General features: G+C 41.1%; 10 protein-coding genes across 10 annotated transcripts; 3 read left to right on the top strand and 7 right to left on the bottom strand.

Annotated features, from left to right (window-relative positions):
- Window positions 1-66: 66 nt before the first annotated feature.
- Window positions 67-2479, top strand: EAF01_003738 (uncharacterized protein; the record flags this gene model as incomplete). Its single annotated transcript, XM_038911992.1, has 6 exons — window positions 67-194; window positions 250-454; window positions 507-758; window positions 813-919; window positions 968-1314; window positions 1368-2479. 6 exons carry the CDS (start codon window positions 67-69, stop codon window positions 2477-2479), a joined length of 2151 nt encoding a protein of 716 aa, XP_038773227.1.
- Window positions 2480-2704: 225 nt separating this feature from the next.
- On the bottom strand, window positions 2705-3553 carry EAF01_003737 (uncharacterized protein; the record flags this gene model as incomplete). The annotated part of the gene is made up of 4 exons (XM_038911991.1): window positions 2705-2745; window positions 2803-2814; window positions 2907-3182; window positions 3274-3553. 4 exons carry the CDS (start codon window positions 3551-3553, stop codon window positions 2705-2707), a joined length of 609 nt encoding a protein of 202 aa, XP_038773226.1.
- Window positions 3554-4024: 471 nt separating this feature from the next.
- Window positions 4025-4798, bottom strand: EAF01_003736 (uncharacterized protein; the record flags this gene model as incomplete). Its single annotated transcript, XM_038911990.1, has 1 exon — window positions 4025-4798. One exon carries the CDS (start codon window positions 4796-4798, stop codon window positions 4025-4027), a length of 774 nt encoding a protein of 257 aa, XP_038773225.1.
- A 661-nt stretch (window positions 4799-5459) lies between these two features.
- On the bottom strand, window positions 5460-6445 carry EAF01_003735 (uncharacterized protein; the record flags this gene model as incomplete). The annotated part of the gene is made up of 2 exons (XM_038911989.1): window positions 5460-6302; window positions 6362-6445. The coding sequence occupies 2 exons, from the start codon at window positions 6443-6445 to the stop codon at window positions 5460-5462; spliced, it is 927 nt and encodes a 308-aa protein (XP_038773224.1).
- Window positions 6446-8275: 1830 nt separating this feature from the next.
- EAF01_003734 (uncharacterized protein) lies at window positions 8276-8773 on the bottom strand (the record flags this gene model as incomplete). Its single annotated transcript, XM_038911988.1, has 1 exon — window positions 8276-8773. The coding sequence occupies one exon, from the start codon at window positions 8771-8773 to the stop codon at window positions 8276-8278; it is 498 nt and encodes a 165-aa protein (XP_038773223.1).
- A 793-nt stretch (window positions 8774-9566) lies between these two features.
- Window positions 9567-11171, top strand: EAF01_003733 (uncharacterized protein; the record flags this gene model as incomplete). Its single annotated transcript, XM_038911987.1, has 1 exon — window positions 9567-11171. The coding sequence occupies one exon, from the start codon at window positions 9567-9569 to the stop codon at window positions 11169-11171; it is 1605 nt and encodes a 534-aa protein (XP_038773222.1).
- Window positions 11172-11410: 239 nt separating this feature from the next.
- Window positions 11411-11905, bottom strand: EAF01_003732 (uncharacterized protein; the record flags this gene model as incomplete). Its single annotated transcript, XM_038911986.1, has 1 exon — window positions 11411-11905. The coding sequence occupies one exon, from the start codon at window positions 11903-11905 to the stop codon at window positions 11411-11413; it is 495 nt and encodes a 164-aa protein (XP_038773221.1).
- A 518-nt stretch (window positions 11906-12423) lies between these two features.
- EAF01_003731 (uncharacterized protein) lies at window positions 12424-14436 on the bottom strand (the record flags this gene model as incomplete). The annotated part of the gene is made up of 4 exons (XM_038911985.1): window positions 12424-12830; window positions 12886-13051; window positions 13106-13906; window positions 13954-14436. 4 exons carry the CDS (start codon window positions 14434-14436, stop codon window positions 12424-12426), a joined length of 1857 nt encoding a protein of 618 aa, XP_038773220.1.
- Window positions 14437-14850: 414 nt separating this feature from the next.
- EAF01_003730 (uncharacterized protein) lies at window positions 14851-15596 on the top strand (the record flags this gene model as incomplete). The annotated part of the gene is made up of 2 exons (XM_038911984.1): window positions 14851-15069; window positions 15126-15596. The coding sequence occupies 2 exons, from the start codon at window positions 14851-14853 to the stop codon at window positions 15594-15596; spliced, it is 690 nt and encodes a 229-aa protein (XP_038773219.1).
- A 720-nt stretch (window positions 15597-16316) lies between these two features.
- Window positions 16317-20966, bottom strand: EAF01_003729 (uncharacterized protein; the record flags this gene model as incomplete). Its single annotated transcript, XM_038911983.1, has 2 exons — window positions 16317-17597; window positions 17646-20966. 2 exons carry the CDS (start codon window positions 20964-20966, stop codon window positions 16317-16319), a joined length of 4602 nt encoding a protein of 1533 aa, XP_038773218.1.
- Window position 20967: the final 1 nt, after the last annotated feature.

The raw sequence follows: 20967 nt of genomic DNA, 5'->3' as shown, positions 1-20967 counted from the left end.
ATTGATTCTTCTCAACTAAATTTCCCTTGATTATTCTTATTCTCTTTCTCGAGGGATATTGTGATAATGACAGACGCTCTTTCACTCGAGGATCTACTCGCAGATTTCGAAGCTGAGAACTTTGAAAGAGCGCCACTATCATTCGTTCCTCCAACATTACGTGGCTATAATATGATCTGGAAACTTTGGGAGAAGTAGGTTATACATACCGATCCCCTTCAAAGTCACTTGCTGACATCTCATATCAAGCTACCTTACACGACTTAATAATACAGATGTGAAACCAACTCTAAGAGTTCTTAAAGGATTCTTTACTATGCTTGCAAAGGAACGGACAGGCTTGTTAGGCAAACGCCTTTCTGTAAAAACACTGATTCAATATGCAATCCGTTTCAAATCAGTGTATGAGCGGAAGCATAATGAAGAGCTTGATTCAATGCAAGAGCTCCGCACTGTAAGTTAAGCCAAATCATATTTCAGATCATTGTTTTGTTGATATTTGTTAGTTCATAAAGACTAGTCTGGCAAGGAGCCTGGGTTTGAGTACCAAAACCCGTCCGAAGCCTATCGCTAGTCTCAACGATTTGAAGGACATAATCGGCTATCTTTGGATGAACGATCCTCTCAACTTCCTGTATGAGCGAGCTAGAGTTCAGATCGCTTTATTGATCTTAATGCTTGTATACACAGCATCACGTCCAGGTGCGGTTATTGAGTCACATGCTTATTATATGACTGGTCAAGCTATGCGATATAAGGTACGATGAGATGTAATTTTGAAGGGGACATTAACAACTGACTTGGTTTTGAAGGATATAAAACTCACTTTGCAGCAAAATCCGAACGGTGGCCGCCCGTTGATGAGTATTTTGTTCACATTTAACCTCAGGAAAAACGAGCGGGATGATGAAGGAGAGGTGTAAGTAAGATTCTCTTCTTGAAGTATATTTTCTGATGTATTCTTTAGTTATAAGCAACAGCTGTTTGAGGATCTAACATCCAGGCATATGTGTCCAATTACGCTGTTTCTTGCTCTAGCTTTTGCTGATGATGCTTTTGCAACAGTAAACAGTATTGAGGAGCTATATGATCCAAGCATATGTTCTGCAAAGTACATCGATATACAATTCAAGGAGAGTGTTTTGAACAAACCTCTATTCCGGAGTAATCGATCAATGGATGCATCTCATCATGCTGAAGCGTTGACTTATCAAGCGTTCAACCACTCATTGAGGAAAATCGCACAGCGTGCAGGATTCAAGGATGATTTTACATCTTACGTGATAAGACGTACTTCAGCCAACGTTTTGAATCGTGAGTGTTCTATATTCACTTTCAATTTATTATTCCCATTCTGACTTGAGTAGAACATGTTACTTCAGCAGAAAGGGGCAAAATACTTGGACATTCAAATGATCAAGTTTTTCAAAACAGCTATCTTGCGTCTCATTCCGGTGTCGATTTACAAAGTCTAACTGTTGGGCAAGAGCAACGGACACAGCAAATCAACTTTGCTCGTAGCCTAAACTCAAATCGTGGTACACCACTGGGTCTAATAACCAAGGAATTCGTTAAGGTTGTTGCCAAGGACCCTGAGATAACTGCTGCGAAAAAGCGGATTGAAGACGCACGACTAGAGGGCTGTGATTTGAAGATAAAAAGTGAAGTTAAGAGACTATGCAACATAAGAAGGGAAGTGGTCAAAAAACATGCACCGGAAATGCATTTTGAACAGATAATGGGAACGAGATTTATGCCAACGTTGAGGGCAAACATAGTTGGTATGCTTTATGGCAAGGAAAACGATTTACTCCCTAGGTCAGAATTGGTAAGAAATTTACAAGAATTGTGTCAGAGCATGGGAAAAGATGTATCAAATTATCGCTGCCAGAACCCGAGTTGCAAACGCTCTTCTATCCCATTTCGATGTCAATGGGAGCTCTTCCGTCACAACGAGAAGGAGTGTCAAAAGCCAACTATGACACACGATCCTATGTTCAGTATGACTGAGGCCTCGTCACCGATGCTGGACTTTCAGGACTTTCATCTTCCGGATCCCATCACTGGCGATTTGTTACCAACAGTGGATTTTCCCGACATTTTTCTTCTCGAAGATCATCCAAACACAATTGAAAAGTTTTCATCCAGCATAAATAATAGTCGTTTATCTGAAACGAATGAAGGTTCTTCTACGACTTCCTTGTTGTGCCCACATACTACTTGTCCACGTCACATCAGGCCACTTGCATCCAGAAGGACTTTAAAGGCGCATATGAGCACTCATACTCGTATAAACCGAGATCATCTCCTGTGTGCTAGGCACGACTGCAAATTGCATCGAAATATTTGTCCATTCAAGACTCAAGCAGGATTCAATGCACATATGAAGTATCACGAGAAAGAAGATCAGATTTCGATGGGAGAAAGTCCGGCAGAGATTTTGAGTGTGTACAATGATGAGTTTATGAGAAACGGTTGATTGTTATGTTACTTCAGAGTTCGTTAGTTTATACACACAAATAATTTTATAATATTGAAAACCATAAAGAAGCATTTCTGAATTATTTTTTCCTTGCCACATGTCAAGAAAATAAGACCTTTGAAAACACAAGGAAGCCAAACCAAAACACCTTCCAAAAATCACCCGGAAACAAACCGCTGCATCCAATGAAATCCTTTCGTGTTGTGTTGAAGAAAATGACCATTATTTGACTGCTAGTGAGTATGAATCATCATAATTGTCATCTTATATTATAATTCAGTAAGCATTTTCTTTGATCTAAGACACTTGGAGATACTTACTCAATTCATGACCTATTACATTTCAATTGATGAGATATGTTTATCATGGGATTTTCTATGACTTTCCAAGTCCCTCTTTGTTGAAAAAGCTTTCATGCATGTACTGACAGAGCATTTCATGTTCTTCATTCGTAATTGGGTTGAATATTTAGAGTTGTGTAGTTTTGTATTCAAATGTTGAGCTAGACCTTTCTTGCTAGCGAATATTTTTCCAGCTGGGCAGTTAAGACAGCAATATCTTTTTGGATCTGCCTGATGAGTTCTGGAATGTGCCGTCAAATGATACTCCCATCTGAATCTTCTGCTACAATTTGTGCATTGAAACGGATGCGTTGTCGTACTATACTTCTGACTAATACCATTGTACTCAAGGAATGTACCTGGATGTATCTTAGCGCTAGTAGCAAACCAAGCTTCTCGCAAAACTCAAATTTATGATACATATAATGTGATGTATACTCGGGTTCTTACCAGTGGTGATCTCTGAAACTGATGGCAAAGAAATCTTGTCTCCCTTTGACTCCAGACTCTGAGTATGTTCAAATGTGTTATGGCAGTTGCGTCTTGTGAGACACAGGGTTGTACTAGATGTATTGGGCAAGAGAACTGCAGTAGTAGGATTTGACAGCACGTCAGGAAGCGGTGGAAGGCTTGTGTTTTGATATGAAGAGGTAAAAGGTGACACCAAATTCAAAAGTGGTGGAAGAGTTATACACGCATTGGAAGAATTTGTAGCAGTAGAATTGAACATAATGTTGGGAAGAAGAGACACTGATAGTGTCGTGGATGAACATGCGAGATTTTTTGAGAGATATGGTTCATCTGATGGGGAAAGAAGTGGTTGGGATTTTAAATTAAAATAGCCGTACTGCAAGCGAACACGGAGGCTAAGATTTAATATTTGCCAATCGGCTATACCCCTACAGCCACCCTGTGAGATGCTCAAAACCCCCATGCAATTTGTAAGACTAGCAATCACAAAATCTTTGAGATAGAACATGTAAATGAGTTGTCAGCAACCGAAAACGAGGCTTTTCACTGCTCATCAATGTTTAAATAAATTCATTTATTACTGTAAAATCTTATTAAAAGGTATAAACTGAAATGTAAAGTCAAAAAGGTGTTGAATATTGAACCAATTCCCTTATCTGATATGTACTGTACATGGTTTCCCTAGGCTTGGCCAATAGTGAAAGAGACACCCTACCTAGAGCCCTATTTTTCACATTTTCAATTGGAAATCCTTGTTTATACGCGCAGGGCATGAAGTCAGTTCATGTCTGGACAAAGCGTGCTGGTGGTTTGTAGACATGTAACATAAATCGCAAGAAAATTTCTTCTTGTTGATGGCGGTTGGTGGTATTGCATAGCATGTGTGGCGAATCAGTTCAGAACTTGCCTTGAAAGGCGTCCCGCAAAAGTTGCACTTGTATTTCTCTGATGCATAGATTTGGTGTGCTAATTCGTGCCTGTTGAAACTTTTAAATGCAGCAAAGCCCTTCCCGCACCAACTACATATGTGTTCCAACGATGCACAATCTGGGCGCATTGCCTGGTGATTACTTAACCCGTGTTTTGTATAATAATGTTTACTGCAAAGTTGACACTTGTAGTTCTTTGAACGATGATTTTGGTGTATTACTGCGTGTTTCCTCAGATGTCGAGAGGTTTGAAAAACCTTGCTGCATTGTTGGCACATATGTTTTGTAGGTTCAAACAGGTGATGCTTGCGGGTATGAAACTGTGTAGTGTTGGATGGTGTGGGAAATCGAGTGAATGAAGGAGGTGGCAGAGCTCTGTTGATGAGATGATTGCTGCGTAGAGCTGGTAGAGTTATGTTGGTGTCGATGGAAGGAATTCTGGGTAAAATTGGTAGAGTTGTGTTGGTGTTGATGGAAGGGACGTTGGGTAAAGCTGGTAGAGTTCTGTCGGTGTTGTTGGAAGAAACAATGAACGGAAGAGGTTTAAAAATGTGATGAAGATTGAGCGTAGTCATTCTGAACGAAAAATGGGAGGCTTATACTGTTGAGCCTCAGTCAAAAAGTGTAGAGAGTGGTAAATATTATTTCATCTGTAGGCAAGAAGGCATTTTCTGTAATTTTATAAGCAAAAATCTCAGAAAGGAGAGAAGCAGAAAATAATGAGAACACGGAGAAATATCGAATGGTGCTTCTCTGAGACCCGTGATCACGATCCCAACCAATTCAATTATCCAATCGACTTGATAAAAACAATCTCATAGATTCGAGGCTACCAATCAGATACCCTAGCTCTAACATATTGACCGACACTTCAGATTCCCAATATCGAATAAGATCTAGAACTTCATGTTGAGTTACTCGAAAGCTATCCAAGACCTGAGCAATCTTATCATATCTCATAGGATTGTACCCAGGATCCTTCTTATATTTTATCATGTCGAGTGTATTTTCCAAAACTCTTCCTAATCTACCTTCACTCTCTCCTTAGTCGGTTACTCGGAGAGCTGGGGCGCTGTCAAAAGCAAGGGGAATTCTTCTACAGCAGTTCATTCGATGGAAACACAGGATGATTTCAATGGTGGTGCAAATGTATATTCTTGACCTTTTATATCAAACTTGTGACAAGATTTCAAGTAAGGAGAGACATGATTAAAACCGAAATATCGTCGCAAATATTCATGAACAACAAAGTAAATCCTGCAGCCACCGAAGCTTAACTCTCAAACGTCCTCCAATATTCTCCAAAGTATTCTCCTCCAAAAAGAAACTCTCAGAACCCTGGGCGCTGTTTGAATTGGTATTTCTTGACGTCCAGCTCTTCAATTGCATGATTTTAACAGCACATCCTAGAATAATCTCGAAAGAGGGTGTAGACTTTAACTGAGGCGCCTCTTGCTCAGGTGGGTCTTGAATCACATCATTGGAATGAAAGTGAATCGTATGAGGTGGATGAAACGCTTTTACCAGGTGATCCCCATCCACTACCTTATCTACAGTCGACTCTTTCGCATCTTCTTCAACTATATAGCTTTCCACTACGTTATACCAACTCGCAGCGATAGCCTCTGTTAAGAATGTCTCCAAGAGCACCCGTATCAATCCTTGTGCTGCAAAAGGTTCTATTGTGTTTATCATCGAGTAGTTTGAAGATTTGGTATTTTCTGTTGTGACCGGAATGGGGGGGCGGAAGAAGTGCTGGGAGTCTCTAATTGATGTTTCGATGAAGTGCCAGGTAAAACCTTTGTACTCTTCCATAAATTGCTCAACATCGTTCTGATTCACAATTCTTTCGTGTGCATCATCCACGATTGCAACCATTATTGCGAGTCGGGGAGTTCGATATCCCAAGGCATGCGTGAAGAGATTCGTTCCAATGTGAAATGTTTCCAGCGAGCCGATGTTGTACACCATCACCAGACAATCAGACCGATCATCAGGTCCTTTCTTGAGAAGCCTATCAAGTTGTACAATGCTTGAAATTTCTTGGATACTCTCATACAAGGGATGGGAACCAATTGACTTTTTGAATGTTAGTTCACAAGCAAATTGCGAATGATGATGGAAGAGTGTGTACCCACAAGGTAATCTAGTTGAAGGATACGAGAAGCCATGGAAGTCTTTCCAACATTCGTGTCTCCGAGAAAAGTGATTCTGGTGCTCATGGCGAGAAAGATGAAAGAGTGAAAGAGAGGCACTTGGTGCGGAGGGTAATGACTTGCATCGAGGACATTTTGTACCTCTGTCACCATAAATCTTGCAAGCCAAAAGTCTGCCGTTCATCAAGGGCTTCTTGATTTGATGTAAAAATTTAAAAGACAACTTGCACTTCTCGTCAAATTTGCAAAGAGTTTACGAATATGGTTTAGTTGATTGAGTCCGAATTGCATGACTCTCACAATCTCAATATTCATTAAGCGCGACACGCGACGCACTTTCTGTCACATTTGCAACTAGTTTACCAAAATGGTTTAGTTAACTACGTTCGCGACAAGTTTGCGGAAATGGTTTGGCCAATCGAGCATGAGCTGCATGATCCTTACAATCTCCGCATTCTTTAAGCATGACGCATTTTCCGTCATATCTGCGAAGGGTTTACCAAAATAGTTTAGTCGTCGTTAGAAAAGTACCTAGCAAGCTGCAGGACCCTGGATATTACATTTTCTGTCAAGGATCGAAGATCTGTGGCCTGGTTAGACACCTTAGAGTATGCTTCCAAATACGCGAATTATTGCACTATTGTCATATGCTACGACTGATTGGAGCATAATCCACGATACAATAACATAATGCATAGCGCTCACGGTTGGCCTATTGGCTATCAAAATAGATCCACGAATGCTGGTTAGAGCTTGTTATATTGATTCTGCAGCTGTATGTATTCGGACTAAATTTCACACGTTGTGTTGGGGACTTGATACACCGCTATCGCCTTCCATTTACATGGAATAAAAGCTCCCTGGATACAGGCTATGCTGCAACTTGATGATAACGATTGAACGAACCATGATTTGAGGGTCTTCTGTGGTGGATTTGTGTCATGCCAATGTCTACTTCTAATTCGAATACATTCAAAACTAAAATAGGGGACTAATTTTATCAGCATAGATTCCCTCGCCCCTTGAATGAGTAACTTGCTGTGACATAGATGTAGAGATTACTACAGACCTCCTTTGTCTTTTTATTTTCTTTCTCAATTCTAAAGTTTACATGGCTTTAGTGTGTAATCCTTGCTTTGACTTCGAATGAACTAACCACACTCGTAACAAATAACTTTGAGTCGAAGACTATAGGTGACATTGTTAGGAAGAAAACTGAAAGCATTGGAGGAGGTGACAGTTACCCAGTGAAACATTGAATCGTATCATGGCATCGACTTCTTTCATGTGTGGCCAAAAAGATGTCACACCACTCATTTACTTTGAGTCTTTGATGTCCGCACCATTGAATCTCACGCTCGATCAAACACATTCTTGCATTCTAAGAAAAATATTTAGATGCAGTGGTCATGATTCCAACTTTTGCAGATTCTCAGGGAAAGACTAACAGTTAAATAGATCTCATAACCAGTCTGTTTGCTCCGTTTTCTCCAGCGCAAACGACGGAAACTAACACGAAATATTAGACCTAGCGCAGTCACTAGCTCAAATGTTAGACTAAGGGATTAACTATTATTTCTTTTAGTTTCCATTTTCTCGTTTCGTTCAGACAAGGGTTTCAAGAAATCCAAGACTAATGGGCATATCATTAATCAATATATATTCATTAAAAATTCTACTCCCTGTGGAAACTATTTTCAGTCTTCTGGTGTAGAGCGTCATTGGATAGGCAATTAACATTTCGTAAAGAAATTCATTCGACGAGGTAAGTTTTTAATATCTCAAAATCAAAACAGGCACTCGGTAGACACAGTTAGTTATGAGAATTTCCTTTACATTTCCACCAAAGAATGATGCCTACTGCAAAGAGATAATTGACTTCTCCCCTTTGATATCCTACCATTTGTAACCCTTAACCACATCCCAATCTTCGTCCGCGGTCGGTTGCCAGGATTTTGCCAAATGCGAAAGCTTTTTTTCGCCAGGATACCAAGCATCCACGTTCGTTGACCAATCTGCCATCCATTCCTTGATGAGTGTGTTCCATTGCCTACATTTCCATCGTTCTGAAGTCTCCATTTGGGTGTCGCGCAATGCGTAGCTGAATGCTTGAGTAAGATGTGCCACCAAGGCACCATCTTTCTCACTACACTTGAAGTTTGTGTGTTTAAGTGTTGCCCATTCACCGTCGCATGGGTAGCAGACCCAGCCGTGTAGACCCTTCTTATAATCGTTGTATGACTCGGGATAACTATTGAACAAAACAAATTTAACTTTGTTCGTTTCGTTCTTAGCCTCGTATATGGTCCGTTTACGTTCCTGTCCTATGGGGACGGAATCAAGGCAACGAAATGCCATCGGAGCAGGATATTCGCGAAGCTCAGAGAATGCCATGTCTCTATTCGATCGTCAGTCAGATTAATCAAAAAACTTCATAAAGAACTTACGGGACGAAGTATTCTCCAAAAGCTCGTTGGTAGAGGACTTCCTTTGACGATAAAAATAGTTTATACGATGTATTGTCGTCTAACTTAGACAACTAGATATATGAAAGGATAAGAGCCACTTTAATCTATCGATGTCGAATATCGGATCGTTTCCGGGTCCTGCTCGCTTTCGGTTTCGGTGACTGTACGGAAAATGATACACAAATCGAATTTGGACTGGTACATCGATATTACTTGAATAAGACTAGATCAAAATAAAGGAAAGAGGATGCATGGGTTAAATTAATGTCAATTTTGAGCTCGATAGTGTCGCTTAATATACCTGTGGGTCCGGGGGCTGGTAGGCACAACGCAACCACGTAGCGATGTTCGACTTTTCTAATTCATTGCCTTTTTCCTCGGGAGGAACATGTAGAATTCTTAGACATAAGATTATCCTATCCATAGCGAACTATTACTTTGTTCTTACAGATCTCTTCGACAATTTTGGCTACGCGATTCTACCGTCTCTCATATAGACACTGAGAAATTCATTATCCAACTCAAGCTTTCCTGATTTTCATTGATAAACCATGTCTGATTCAAACCCCTTCGAATCGTTACAAATTCTCACAACCTCTCTCCCGCTCCTCCTTCGAACGTTTCAATCAAAATTTTATGTTTACGTCGATATTGCTTCATTTCTGTATCAATTTATCTCACAATGGTTGCCAATTGAGCATGTAGTTCTGATATCTGCTATGCTGGGCATATGTGTTGCTATTCTTTATACCTACCCGCCATACTGTACAGGTCGAATTGAGGACGGAGACGACCTGTTCAGACCAGTCTCTGTGTGGTTTCTCAAAAACTATACATTAAACTCCTATGATATCACGATGTCATTACTTGATAATAAGTTATCTGCCAGAGATAACTTGGACCTGGAGCCAAAGATCGATTACCATGTCGGAAACGGCTGCTTTTGGCTTGGATACAAAATTTGGATTTATCGGGTGACCTACACTGGGTCAAGCGCTCCAAGTGACCCCGGCAGCAGATTTAACAATCAATCGCAAGGAAGCCAAAGAATTATGAACATCGATTGCTATGGGATCTTCTCCAAAAAAGGAATACACGACCTCATCTGCCATTCTATCGTTATGTCTATCCTTGATGATTCGGTACTTAACTCAAAACGCAAAGAGATTCGAATCTTCGAACCATCGGACGCATGGTCACGTCGTTTTCGCGATGAACATTGGAAGTCAACAAACAGAATTCCTAGTCGCCCCCTCAAGTATGTATTTATGGATGAGAATGTCAAGGAGAGAATTGTCCACAATTTTGACACTTTCTACTCGGAGAAAAACGAGGACAAGAAGCTATTCGAAGAGCTAGGATCCAAGCACAAACTTGTTTATATGCTGGAAGGAGAGTCAGGTACAGGAAAAACAAGTGTCATTACGAGTTTGGCTCATCGTTATGGTTCTAATCTGTGTTGGGTCAACCTGCAGAAACAGGATGAGGAAGATCTAAAGATAATATTGCAGCGTGTTCCTAAGTCATCAATGATCGTTTTCGAAGACATCAAGCCGAGTACTTTTCGAGAGTATAAACCCGAATCGAACGAAGGATTCCCATTGTCAACCTTTTTGAATATACTTGATGGTCTGATATCTCCTGAGGGGAACATCATTATCATGACAACCAACTATTTCCAAGAACTTCATGATTTCTCTCCGGAACTACTTCGTGAAGGTCGAGTGGATGAAATTGTCAAATTCAAGCACATTGACAAGGAGCAGGCGACAAGCATGTTCCACGCGTATACCAACCCAGAAACGGAATTTACAGAATTAGCCTCTGAAAATCTTGAACATGGAGAGAAATTTGGAAAGCTTCTCGATGGAATGAAGGTCAGACATTCTGCGGTACAAAAGTATCTTCTTAAATGGATAAGAGAATCCAAGGGAGCCTTTGATAATGCAGAGGAATGGCTAGAGAAGCTTTTGGTTGAAAAATCTGACAAAACCAAAACACATAACAATGAGGCATCGCATGGACTTACAATGATGAATGATATCAAGACTTTGGAAGAGACCGGACAGCTGAAAGATAGTGTGATGGTGGATAGAAGCAGGTTGGGTACTGATGATAAAGAGGTGGATAAGAGTAGAAGGGCAGATGATGTTAAGATGGTGGATGAGAGCAATTCGTTAAGTGATGGCAAGGTTAGGAATGAAAGTAGACGGGCAGATGGTACTAAGATGGTGGATGAGAGCAATTCGTTAAGTGATGGCAAGGTAGAAACTGAAAATAGATTGGTAGATGATGGAGAGACCGCCAGTGAAATCAAGATGTGAGTGGCATTAAAACAAAGTGGTGGATGAAACCGATTGAATGTGTAAGATCAAGGAGAAACAAAACAGGTAGCTGAGCAGTACCAAAAATTTCAGATTGTAATCATGGAATGTTCAACTTTGGAATTTGATAGTTGGGAGTACGAACATATTTTGAAAAGAAATAATGTGATGGGATCATTATTATAATAAAATTTCGTCAAACTATGCCATTTCTAAATGCACTGCGGAAGCCAAGTATCTTAAATCTTGACCAGTTCCTTACAATCATTGTCCTCAAAAGACATTTCATCCCTCATCGGACTCCCCACGTCCTCGTTGTCTAAAAGAGTCACAGAGTCATCATCCCTCACAAGAGTTAATTCTTGGTTTAGGCGGTTCATTGACTCTTGGAAATTGGCTCTTGCTTCTTGAAGTCTCAACTTTGTTTGCTCCAGCTTCTCTTGTCTCGCTTCAGCAGTCAGACCAGTGACATTGTCCCCACCATTAAGCCCTCCCGCAATACCTCCGTGTGAGAAACCACTCTTTGCGGTAGGGATATGGTGAAAGATCAAAGTCCCATCGTTTCTTGCAGTGATATTCATCGTTCCAGGTGATGGAATGTCAAATGTATATTTATATGATCGAGTTGTAGGAGGAGGGCTTGGTTCTTGATCGATGGGCCGATATGCTGGCAAGTCATCATGGTAGATGACCTTGTCTGCCTTTCTGAAAGAGAAAAATGGGAAAAGGCACATATTTCTATTGGTTTTTGTCAAATGAATATCGGAATGACAGAAAAGACTGTACTCACGTATGTATCAAGGTTTCTTGTGTATTCTGTCTTTGTTATTGTGTAATGCTTGGGTTTTTAACATTTCAATCTTCTTATGGCCATGCATCTTTTTATATAATATGGTAAGCCATACCGGAAACAAAATACCGTGAACGGTAAACGGATTACCGTAAATCAGTCATCTGTATCAAGTTAGATAATACTAATCTATATGACAAGGATGGGAAGCTTGGAAAATGGAAACCTTTTCAGCCGAAGATTAATAGATTGACCAATCAAACTATCAAAAATAACACCTTCGGTATCTGGAAATAGCTGGTGATTGGACGTTCAACCATGGCATTAATCAAGTTGTGGTGGAGTAAATCAGGAATTGTGGAACATTTATTTTGTTACTATTTTCGTTATTCATTTTAAATTAAATAGGACTCTTAATTGGATGAATCTAGACACCAGAGTCGGTCATCTTTGGTTGTACAGTTAAACAATTTCCCTCACATCCATTTTTTTCCAATCTTGAACCTCATCATCTGCTCTCTCATCTGCCTCTTCCAAAGTTTCGAGTTGATCTGATGCTCCTGATCTCCATTCGATCAATCTGTCGTTCCTTGAAGATCTTCTTGCAGATCTTTTTCTGGAGCGTGTATGATTATTTGTGTACTCAAGTTGTGATCGCTGTAGACGTCTTCCTCTAGTATTGAATCGTGTAGGAAATTTTATGGCCTCCAATTCAATTTGATCCCATGATTTAGAAGTGACTCCCGAGTGAACGTGGTGCACTCCATGTGGTTGATACTCAACTTCAGCAAACTCAACATCATCATACTCCTTCAGGGTTTCGATCACTATGTTGCGGAGTACATGAGTGAATCCAGATGTTCCACAAACTATATTAGATTGAGTTTGGCTTCATGATGAATAGGGGTGAATTATTAGGCATACCAGCGACTTTAGACCTCCCAGCAGATCTCTGAACTTGTTTGGTTATGAATCCTTCAATTATTGGGATTGGTTGTTGTTGCTCTACAAATCTCCAATGAGCATCTTCCACGATAGGTGGAGGTTTCAGCATCCTGTGTGGATAAAAACAAGTGCAATTAAGGAATATCTGCAACAGTAAGTCAGCACTCATTTCATCATACATCAGCCCAAGGTGACGCACCTTCTCCGAGTCTCTCATTTGTAGATCCACAAGCCAATCTGATATCCAGTCTTGCTGACAATTATCTTCAAGGATCCAATACAGATCGATTTTTCTTGTAAGAAGACCTCGTCTGTATGACTCGTGACTTTTATCCTTGTTTACCCTACGATAGGTTAAACTTCTAACGTATGGAATTATTCCAGCGATTCCGATTCCCTTTGCTACAAGGATAACATTTTCGAAATCCTCCAATCTCAGATCTTTTCCGTAAGGCCCATCCATCACAACCCTACGTATTGAGCCCCGTCCAATCAAATCTGAGGTCAAGCCATTGCTAGGCTTGATCAAAAATGAAAGCTTAGTAGCCTTCATGGAATCGTCCCACCATGCAATCACGAATGGATGTGCTTGGAAACGTCGACGAACACCCATATCCGACAGGAACAGATACATGTATTGGCCTGGGTGTATTTTCATAGGCCTTTTAAGTAGGACCGTCAGTCTTATTGCACTGACAGTTCTCGTTTTCGAGTCGTCATAATAGTGAAAAATATCTGCTTGCGGTATTGAAGAACTACCGACACCACCGACGTTATCGTAAAACGTCTTTCCCCACCGCATTATGGCATTCAAAGACCACAAGGACAGGGCAATTATCGGAAACATGCTGCGAGTTAAACCAAGGTGTACCACGTGTTCCATTAGGGCAATAATTACGACAAAAGCTAACAGAAAATGGATCTTGAGGAATACTTCAAACATCAATCTCCGCAAAAAGAACAACGATGTAATTAGCAAGAGGGATAATGCAGATGCAGCCTGTGATTGTATTAGAGAGAGGGACATGCAATACTATATTTACTCACAGAAATTCCAGAAATTTGAGATGAATTGAAGGTCCATGGCTGACCAGCAGCTATGGCAAAGCCAACATGCAAAAGACTTTGAACAATGACAACCCGACCGATCCAGTGATGTGCTATATAATAAGAATGGATGGAGATACCGATAAAATTAGCCAACGTGTTGGTCCGACCGCCCAAAAATAGCGGCACAATATTGACCGAGGCCATGATCCCCGCACGAGAGATAACGTCGGACATAGTCTTTACACCAAGGCCCATACAAAAGCCATTGATACCCAGATATCCCCCGACGAGTAAGCCTTGCAATCTTGTGACACCAGTCCAATATCTACGTTGAACAAGTAAGGGGTATATGAAATGCCTCAAAGCTAGCACCTGGAACCGTGCCATAAGGAAGGTAGAACCGATGTAGCCAATTCGGTAAATGATTAGGAGAACTACTGTCGCGGCCAAAGAGATTGCGTACCACTGTGTCAAGTTCATAATTTTGAAATGAAATGATGATGATAATTTTTTGTTTAGGTGATTAAGATAACCTTCCATGAAATGAGGTTATAAGTGTTTTTTTCTTGAAACTCGAAAGGGACCATGGGTAAATCCCGAAGCAAAGATCTAGCAGCAGTCATGATGATGGTTCAACCAACTCCCGTATCTTGAAGGTCGGCTTTCGGAAACAAGTGATGGGCTGCATAAGCGCCTGCCTGCAACTCCATGGTTAGTCATGTCATGACGCGCGCGGCTTTACAAACTCTATTTTTGACTACCAACAACACTTGATTACATTTAAAGAGTCGAACGGTATTTCGGATATTCGAAAGCCAATTCTTCGAACTTTCGAAATCAGTTTATTGACTCTCTGCTTCTCAGAAAAATACCAATTCTTTTCACGCGTCCAGAATGACCAAATATACCAGAAAATTGACGCCAATTGTTGGTGATGAACGTAGACGAAAGCGGGCTTGCCACGACCGAACTCAAACTGTCATGAAGAAAGGGGATGAGCTAGCTGTGTTGTGTCCAGGTACTAGGGTCTGGGTGATTGTTCAAAACGACGAACAGACGTGTATCTACAGTTCCGAAGAGTCTTCCTCCCTGCCTGTTCTCTCAGGCAATGATGTACGCCATTTGATTCCATGTTATGAAATAAAATTTTGCGCTAACAACATATTTAGAATGTCATAAGTACAGGCCCTGGTGATTACAGAACACACAACGAAGCCATGGCAACAGGGCTTACTCCGTCTACACGATATACTCCCCCACCTTCCAATGCACAATCCGCAACTCCATTTTTACCTGCCGCAGCCTCGCCTCCAGTTACTAACTCAGCACCCTCCACCATGAGCTCGCCTCCAATGCCTGTTAGCTCTTCTAGTTATACTCGAGGTATCAAACGGACAAATTCGGCACTGGACCGAGGGAGGACGATTTTAAACCCATATGATGTTCCAAATGATGATGAAGAAGGTTCGGAAAGGATGTCAAGGCCCAGAAAATATTCGAGTGAAACCGGCTACTCGAACCCCCGCCGAAGCATCTCCCGAATCAAAGATGAAATGATCTCAAGATCTTTCATGAGAGAAATACCGGAGTTCAGGTCATCGCGTGAAAGATCGTCGTCAGGATCTAGGGTTCACCTTTAATTATTTCACGGGTTGTAGTATGTTGTGTTTCGATAGAGAGTGTTTTAAGGACTATCGAAAATATGGTAGGTATTCGGGGCGCATTTGGGATCAAAACAGTGACCAACAATTATTCGTTGGCTGGGGTTTAAGGTCAGGTTATCTAATTTACTCACTGATTTTTGTAGTTTACACTCAATCTAAGAGCATCATAATTTTCTTTCTAGTTATATAGTCAAATGTCATCCCTGACACAGAAAAAAACTTGCAAACGAAAAGGCAATACTTGAAGCACTGGTATTTTAATTATGATAGCAATTGATTTTGGCGCTAATAAGCCCCATGACAGGTGTACTAAAACTCCAAAAGGGAGCAACCCCAGAGATATGCTACATTACTCTTTTTTCCAACCCAGAAGCCTATGCCGCTATTCAAGACCAATATCCTGAGATCTTGAGAAATTTGGTATCAAAATCTTCAATACCAAAGAGGTTTTCGTAAAGAAGGAACAACTGTGAGAACAGGATAGTATAGGAAAAGGTGAAGAAAAGGACGGTGGTATGGAGCGTGGGGAACAGAGAGTAGGGGTACTTTTTGTTCGTTTGTTTACTGAGTACGTCTAAAGTAAATTCTTGCTATTCACAATTGAAAGATTAACATGAAAAACTAAGGCAACAAAATATTGATATAGAGATGGCTGTGTGCCTAAGCCGAAAGAATTCTTAAGATTCAAGTCAGTCCTCAATCTTCGACCGGAAATAGCTCTGGTGACCCTCGAGGTCCTCCACTCTCTATTTCATTTATGCTCACCAGTTCTTGTGATCTTTCATTTGTAGTTGTTCTCTTTAGAAAAATAGGACTAGGACGAGGCTTTATTATCCTAGGTTGTGTTGCAGGCTCCCTTACGCCAGGTGTTCGAGGTCTCCTTTTCTTTGTATCGTGATCTTCTGAAAGTCTCCTCATCTTCGAAATTCTAGATTCCGGAAGTTCCCTGTTTCTTATACCATTTTTTATATGATCGAGAGCTGGAGAATGTTTCCTCTTGCCATTCCTGGCAATATCTGGCGTCTCTGATGGCTCTGAATGATCAAATCCGTCAGATCGGATAACAGTTGGTTTTACGTCGTCTGGCGTCTCTTTTTCATTTGATTGCTTTTTTTCTGCCAGTGTGTAAACTGTCTTCAATAACTCTTCAGAGCTAATTGAACTTATTTCTAGTGGCTCTGAACACTCTTTTCCCTTTGAGTTTATGAAGGCCGGTTCTGCATTTTCCGTTTGTCCCAATTCTCCTACTATATGTGCAGAGATAATTTCATCTTGTTTCCTTTCTTCTGAATGCATCTTTTCTTTTTCTTCCTGCTTATTTTTTTCTTCTAGGGAATTCACATCTTCTGATTGCTCAGGATCCTTGTTTTCCTCAGACTGTATTTGAACTCTTGATGACTGACTTGTTTTCGCCCACCTTACTGGCTGCTCTTTCTTTCTAATGATCTTGTATGAATCCTTTCTTCTATCCAGAAAGACCTCTCTCTCTGTCTTCATCTTTTCAGATTTTTCCTTGCTAGACTCTGTTCTTCCTGAATGCTTGAACCCTTTACCTCTTGATCGGCTTTTTATCTTTTCGTAATGTCGACGTTGGAAACAATAGTACGTATCACGAGCAGTGCTTCTTGTTTTGATATGTTTGAGAAAATGCTTAGCGGATATGGTTTTCCAGCCTCTAGAATTAGGGGTGTCAATCAATAATGCCCAATCATGACGCCTATTAAGATAAAGCTCAACGTCCGTCATCGTCTCGAAAGTCCGTAGCTGACTTCTCATTCCATTAAACTCATTTATTTTGATCCACAATTGAGAAGGGATTGAGCTGTTGTTTGAAAAACCTGAGACTGGGCTGTCTTCTACATCCTCGGCGACTCCTTGAACTGGGGCATCCAAAATAGCCAGCGCCCTTTTGTTAACTGGGAGTGATATTGCTGGAGTCAACAAAGCCTTATTCGCAATTTTGTCTCCTGTCCGTTCCTGTGGAAGTTAGTAAACCGGATTACATATTAAGGTTATCATACTTACTGAAGTATTCTCATCTGAATTGTTATTTTTCGCGTCGACGATTGCAGTTGGTGTCATTTCTGGAGGGAGAGGGATAGGCATTGATCTTCTAGGTTCTTTTGGAAGTTCTATTGCCAAAAGAACTGTTGATGTTTCTTGTACTATCGCCTCTTCTTCAACAGTGACAGACAGATTACCTGGTTTTGGGTCCTCCATAGGTTCATCCTCTGCCTCACTGACTGTTGCAGCTATTGGAATTGATCTCCTTGGTTCTTTGGGAAGTTCCATTTCCAAACCAACTGATGATATATCTTCCATGTTCTCATCTTCATCAGTCATGTTAGGTACTCGATTTGACCGTGATGATAAAACTAGGCTATTTGTTGGTTCAAAGTCCATCGCCTGGTCGTCTTCTTGGGGCTTAGCTAAAAGGCTTGTCTCTGATGTGTTCGAATTGGCAAACTCTATAAGGCCTTCGTATTGTTGTGTTGTATAATTAACTAGCTGCACAGGAGATCGCAAAGCCAAAGGCTCAGATCTATTGCTTGGATCTTGTGTAAGATTTTTCATGTTTTGAGGGCCGATGGTGATCCCTTCTCCTGTCGTAGACACTGCTGGCTGCATCGTAGCGAGCCTCTTGGAAACTATATTGTCTTGCCACAAAATTGGTTCAGTGCCTATCATTGACACTATTGGTGATCGCTGTGGAGTTTCAGGCCTCCATTCATCATAGGTGATGGCTTTCTGTTCAATTTTGGCAGTATGAGAAACTGCCGAGCTTGTTTTCTGCCTGGAAAAATTGGCGGCATGATCGTGTTCCTTTGCTAGAGGGGAACCTTGTAGTCTTGGTTGCATGATAACGGTTTGCTGACCGGATCTCTTCTCCAGTGGTTGGTATGGGTAACCTATCTTATGGTTCGGAGATAGACTGGGTGGAGCTATTGATAATGCGGGTGACCGAGCTCTTTCCGACGTCAACAATGCTATGTCCTCCATATCTTGATTGCGAGCGTCTGACTGGGGCGCTGATTGATTATAGCTGGGGCTAACTACATTTCCGAGTGATGATGCGACTGGTAAGACGTCCGATGGTCCTGGTGATCTTAAATTTGAAGTAGGGCTCTCTTCCGGCTTCCATGTGATGCTTCCAATGTCTAGATTGGGGGTTCTATCACCAGAAGTTAATCTATGCTTGGAGGTTATACTATCAATGTCTGATGAAGATGTTTCCGATGCCATTGATATGACTGGCGATCTATATCTTTGAAATCTCTCTGTGGCCACCGCCAAACTCTGTGAATCAAATATTTCCTTTCCTTTCCCTTTAATATTTTCCTGTTCCATTGCTTCCGGCAGATTCGCCCTTGGTATTTGAACAAGTGAAGATTTTCTCATGAAATCGCTTTCATCCTCATGAATATCGGTTTCTTGGATACTAAGTTGGTTATCACTACTTGCTTTGATCTGCTCAAGATGGCCCAGTAGCTCTTTATTTATTGCTGATATGAGGTTTGGGTCTATTTCTGAGTTTAAACTTTTGTTCATTAACTCGATTTGGAATCGATTTTGGTCCGTTACGGTATCTTGTGGTCCACCAGAAGATACAGTGGAGTCAAATACATCCAGTCCGTCATTTGGACTTGCATTTTTTGATTGAGATGTCTTGGGAGATGTGGTAGATTGAAGGATTCTTTGATCCACGGGGGCGACGGAAAGAGATGTACGATCATCATTTTTATGAATCGAAGAGAAAGACGAGCTTTTGACGGTATTAATTTGAGCCTTTGAATCGTAAGTTGCCTGCTTGTTAGAGTTCAGCATCTGACCTGCTTCAAAATGAGGTGTTCTTCCAAAGAATGAGGAGATGAAATCACTTAAAATGAACGAATGGTTAGGCATATCTTCTTTTGCGCATGATGTCTTCGAAAGATTGTGAAGGAAGAAATCTTCCTTCCCCGCGGCATAATGTTTTTCAAAAGGAACACCCCATCGACGACTCAAGTCTATTGGTGATGATAAATCAACCCTGTTGCAAGGCTCTTCAGTTTTAGTTGAGAAGAAACCATTCGAGTTGATGATTGGTAGATCTTTCACAAAGCTAGCGGTTACGCTTTCAATTTTGTCCTGCGTATGAAAGGGGTATAATTTGCCGATCGATGCCAGCAATGTTTTGTGTCTAGGATCGCTCTGTAGTCTACTCTCAATCTTCCTTGTATTGATCCCCGAGTCCTTGGCAAACTTTACAAATTCATATTGTAGTACCGGGTCCACTGTGGGCTGGTATGGTGGTAGTCTATTTTCCTTTCTGGGCGCGCGTCCTCCTAACTCAGAGAAATTTCTCAGTGCAGAAATCCAAACTTGCTTGTAAATAATGTCCCATGCGGATTCATCCGAATGGGTTGTTTTGAGGCATGCTTTTTTATCCTTATTATCAACAAGCACCTCACTATTATAGGTCCAGGCCGAACGTAGGGCACTGTGTATGGTGAGGCGTGGACTCTTCGCGATGAGAAGAGTCTTCAATATTTTTGCACCAACTTCCAAGTATTTGAGGTTCTCATGCATAGTTTTGAGACTTGGAATCAAACAGTCCACCTTCAGTATGGCCTCTAATATATCTTTCCTTGCTTTGGGGTCAAATATATTGGGAAACAGTTTGCCGGATGCCATTTCGGATTTGATAAATTCCCTGTCACTGCGACTCAAAGAAGGGACCCGAAGTTGCAAGAGTCGGACTGTCTTCACATCTGCCGCCCTTTGAATCGTTCCATCACTCAGAGTTAATTTCTCCCAGACCGACAGAATATGTTCTAAATATCTCGCAATTTCCTCATCACAGCGTAAGGCTAAATTCTTCTGAATATTTCCCAACTCCAAACCTTCCCAGAGACCAGGTATTGACAGAAGGTGGTCGAGTAGTTCCGTGATATCTTCACGTTTAAGCAATTGGTCCAAACTGATTCTCTTGCAATGGGTTAGCTTTTCTTTCCAGTCCGCGATCCCTTTCTCGTCATTCAATTTCTGGCTGTTTCTGACGTTACAATACACTTCACCATCGGAGTATCTTGCATGAATCGTTAAATTGTTGAGCTGCTGGAAATCTTTGCTGCCAGATTCTGAAATCGTCTTCAATTCTGTTTCGTTTAATAGAACTGGAATGTAACTGGAGCTATCGTACTCTTTATAATTTTGTTCGCGATATGTTCGTTTCAATCCTTCCACGATTCCTCGGCTCACTTTTTCGCTCCCTTCAGCTTTAGAGCAGAAGACACCGACTTTTGCGGTTCCGATCAACACCAATTCTCCATTATTGGGGTTTTCTTGCCTCTTTACTCGTGACATA

This window comes from Botrytis porri, assembly GCF_014898465.1.
Source record: "Botrytis porri strain MUCL 3234 chromosome Unknown BPOR_004, whole genome shotgun sequence".
NCBI classification, from domain to species: domain Eukaryota; kingdom Fungi; phylum Ascomycota; class Leotiomycetes; order Helotiales; family Sclerotiniaceae; genus Botrytis; species Botrytis porri.
This window is presented reverse-complemented; position numbering and strand designations above follow the sequence as displayed.